The sequence below is a fragment of the Cyprinodon variegatus genome, unplaced genomic scaffold (genome assembly GCF_000732505.1).
Source record: "Cyprinodon variegatus isolate N-32 unplaced genomic scaffold, C_variegatus-1.0 Scaffold11, whole genome shotgun sequence".
Classification (NCBI taxonomy): Eukaryota; Metazoa; Chordata; class Actinopteri; order Cyprinodontiformes; family Cyprinodontidae; genus Cyprinodon; species Cyprinodon variegatus.
This window is the reverse complement of record NW_015150464.1, coordinates 2,366,524-2,370,066: the sequence shown is the minus strand read 5'-3', so window position 1 is coordinate 2,370,066 and position 3,543 is coordinate 2,366,524. Positions and strand designations below refer to the sequence as shown.

Genomic DNA, 3,543 nt, shown 5'->3' with positions numbered 1-3,543 from the left:
GAATACGCATGCGCACACCACCCATCTAGAACATTTCTGATGCTTCGCGACATTTCTCCACAACTCGGGGAAAGTTTACGGTAATCACGTACGTTTACCGGTCAAACGGCCACACTTTCAAAATTAAATCTCACAAAATCCCCGTGATGACTCTTCGCATAATATTGTTACTCTTTTCAATTTCTTTCTATATGTTTTAATATTAATAAGTAGGAATACAATTATTATAAACACTCATTTCAATAATTGATGTCGGTAAAATCAGTAAATGTCTTTTATTTTTTAAAGCCCAACCGGAAATGCTTGTTATAGCTAAGCTTGCTTCACATACAACATTAATAGCGCCGTATAGCAGTTGTTGACAGAGCTTTTCGGAGTTGAGTGGAGCTTTACTTTCATCCAGCTGATTGTTAGCATTTAACGGCGATCCTTTTAAGAAATGTCCGCTTTAAATATCTGAAAGCAGTCAGGGTGAAACAGGGGGAGGCTGTTTGTGGAGGAGCGTTTCGGTGAGATTCACTGCTTGGCTTTATCGGTTACCTGAAACATGCTCTCAAAGTTATTTAAAAAGCGTCTTTAGCGAGTCAAAAATACACAGAGAACTTATTTTATTAGCCTAGTTTAATATAAGCTTTAAATTACTTATTAAACTACATGCTAAGATATAATGTAGCTTGCTAGCTGCCTCTGTTGTGGTAAAAAAAATAGCACCTTAGATATCATTATCACCAGGTGTTTAACACTTTGCTTAAATTTAAATTTTATATTTTGTTTCTGCAGAAAATCGGCGTGTTAATCTCTTGTTCAGACATGAATTTGACAGGTTGCATCAGTCATGGCTCATCTGTCCAAGCATGTAATCTTTATGCTAACGATGATAACGGATAAAATGAACATAATCTTGTGTTTTTATAATATTTTTAATTTACCTAACGTGAAGCGTGCTAGATTATGCTATTTTTATGTGTATCATTAGAGAAATGTGTTCAGGTCTGTGAGTTCTGAGCATCAGAAGGAAAGTTTTGGCTAACCTAAAGTAGCTCATCCTCCATCATTATCAGGGCTGTCAGCTCTCACCCATTGGGTGTGAGACTCACACATCTCACTGTCCTCACATGTTCACAATTTTTCACTCTAAAAAATGACAGACATTAAAACTCAACTCTTATTTATCTAGAAAAATATCATACTGATAAAAATCTACTAATTTAGTGATCCATTCATCCTTAACTGGAATATAGAGACTCTAAAACATGCCTTTAGCTGACAGAGTGACCCATCTAGAGCAGCAATTATACCAAAATTGTAAAAACAATTATGTAAACATTTTTATATATAAAAAAACGTCATTTTTCATTATGCTTTATACTCTCCAAGTGGAAAAGATTTAGCTTCACCTGGTTTAATTTCATTATAAATATCTTTTTTTTAAGGAACCTTTGGCTATCCAATTATTAATCGATTAATAATTGTTCGTTGCAGCCATCTACAGCCTCCTAGAAGGTCTGAATTGTTTAGCTTTTTTGTCAATTGTAAGAAATACTAATAAGATGAGTTAAGATTTTTTTTAAATCCTTAGCCTTTTACCAAATATTCATACACAGAGTAGTTTGCACGGGATTTGATTGCACTGGTTCCTGTATAAGTGCCAGTAATCCAGTAATAGCTTATTAGTTTATTTTATTGTATATTATTATGTTTATTTTAATTGAGCTGCATAGAATAATTAACGAACACAGTTGGGAAATTCTTAGTTTACAGTATATTTAAGATGCAATTATTTTAGTAGGGCCCATACTGCTTTACTTTAATTCTATAAAAATCCCCAGAATATGAAAAAAATATATGTTTTTAAAACATTTTTACACATAACTACAGATAACTTTTTGTTATTCAGTAACATTTACTGTTTTATTTTGCCACTTGCCACTCAGTTAAATCCTCTAAAAAAAGACAACCGATAGCTGCACCTATCCTCATAGCCTCTCAATCAAACCCTGACAAGGTTTCCTATTTAAACTAATTTAAAATCTCACTCCAAGGTTTGGTGAAAAGTTGGCAGCCCTGCGTTAACTATTAGCTTGATGAATTGGTTTAGATTTGAGCCTGGAGCCTGTGTGTGCTCCTGCGTTTTTAGCCAGTTTACCAAATCAAGAAAAAGTGATAACCATGAGTTCAAATGTTGTTTTATGTCCATGTTATGTTCTTCACAGCCATGAAGTAATGACTGATTTGACAGTTACACAGCAGACAGTCATTGACACCTCCTATGAGGAGCCAGAAGCCACAAAAGGTCCTTCCTAAAGAAGCAGGTTACTTATAGATGACTTATAGAAAGTTAAGTGGAAGGAAAAAGTGTGGATTTTAGAGATTTACAATAGCTTTATTCACAATACAAATAATCAGCCTGATCAGGTTGAAAATGTTTAATGTAAACATGTCAGAATGAAGATACTAATCTGAAAGAAATTTCATTTTGAAAGAGAGAGGTGGTTTTTGCCGATCGACATTCCAATTGGCGTTCATGTAAACACTTATTTGGATATTTGGAGTAAAATAATCTCCAATGAAAAGAGATTGGTGGAGAAGGTGGCACTAAATGTAATGTATGGATAAACATGCCCTGCAGCATGTTGCGAACAAGTTTTAGCATTACTACTGAGCAACACTAAAACTAAAAGTATGATACAAGATGTGACAAAATGACCATAATGAAAAAAAAAACACTACATCAACAGACACGACTGAAGAACTGAAGAAAAAGAAATGTGACGGGCAGGCACGAAGAGTAACTAAAGCTGACGATGAGCGGACAAGTACGGGTTTGTTTACAAATCTGCCAGTTTCTTCTTCTTCTTCTTCTACTAAAGCATTTCCAAAAAAACCAGACAGTTCTACTCCTGCTCAAATGATCTGTTTAGTCTTGGTACATGTATACACGCGCCATGATCGGATCATTTCATTTCATGTCAGTGTAAACAGAGGTTTTGAACTTCCGATCAACAAAGATTTAGATCGAATCGGAGAACTGTAAGTAAACAGAGATAGGTTATGGAGTCGAGAGGAAGGCTGTGCTGCATCTGGTTCTATTGTCTGTATGAAGCAAAGAATCTTTCTTGGGACTCAAATTGTTCCAACGTCTTTTCTTTCAGATTAAAGAAAATAATGGCACTTTAATCTAGATGATGGTATGGAAGAGGATTAGGGCCACCGAAAAAAAAGTTAACTGATTTTTAAATTTTATTTCAGTTCAATATGGGAAAAAAGTCAGAATTCTGACTTTTTTCTTAGAATTCTGAAAGCTAACAAACATGTTAGCATCAAGCCATAGCCATGTCTGTTTTAGAGACTTTGTTTTAATGACCTTCTGCTCCTCTATTAATGAGGGGACCCCTCGGGCACATAAAAAGTTGCCTAATTCCGTCATTTTCCACCAATGTGTAACTGGCCACCTCAAACAACTCACATCTTTGTCAGTGAAGCTGAGTGCTCCACATCTCTTCCTTCATGGTGCCCATCTACATTAAGATCCAAAATTATTAG

General features: G+C 35.1%; 1 protein-coding gene across 3 annotated transcripts in view; it reads left to right on the top strand.

Moving 5' to 3' along the window:
- Positions 1-339: 339 nt before the first annotated feature.
- Positions 340-3,543, top strand: part of herc4 (HECT and RLD domain containing E3 ubiquitin protein ligase 4) — a 32,782-nt gene continuing 29,578 nt past the window's right edge. The window contains exons 1-2 of one of the 3 annotated variants that reach the window (XM_015381060.1): positions 340-509; positions 2,739-2,822. In XM_015381060.1, coding sequence (XP_015236546.1) covers positions 2,805-2,822 — 18 coding nt within the window. In that variant the 5' untranslated portion in view covers positions 340-509; positions 2,739-2,804. The remainder of the gene's footprint in view (positions 510-2,738; positions 2,823-3,543) is intronic. The other 2 variants (XM_015381069.1, XM_015381077.1) reach the window with 2 other exon arrangements.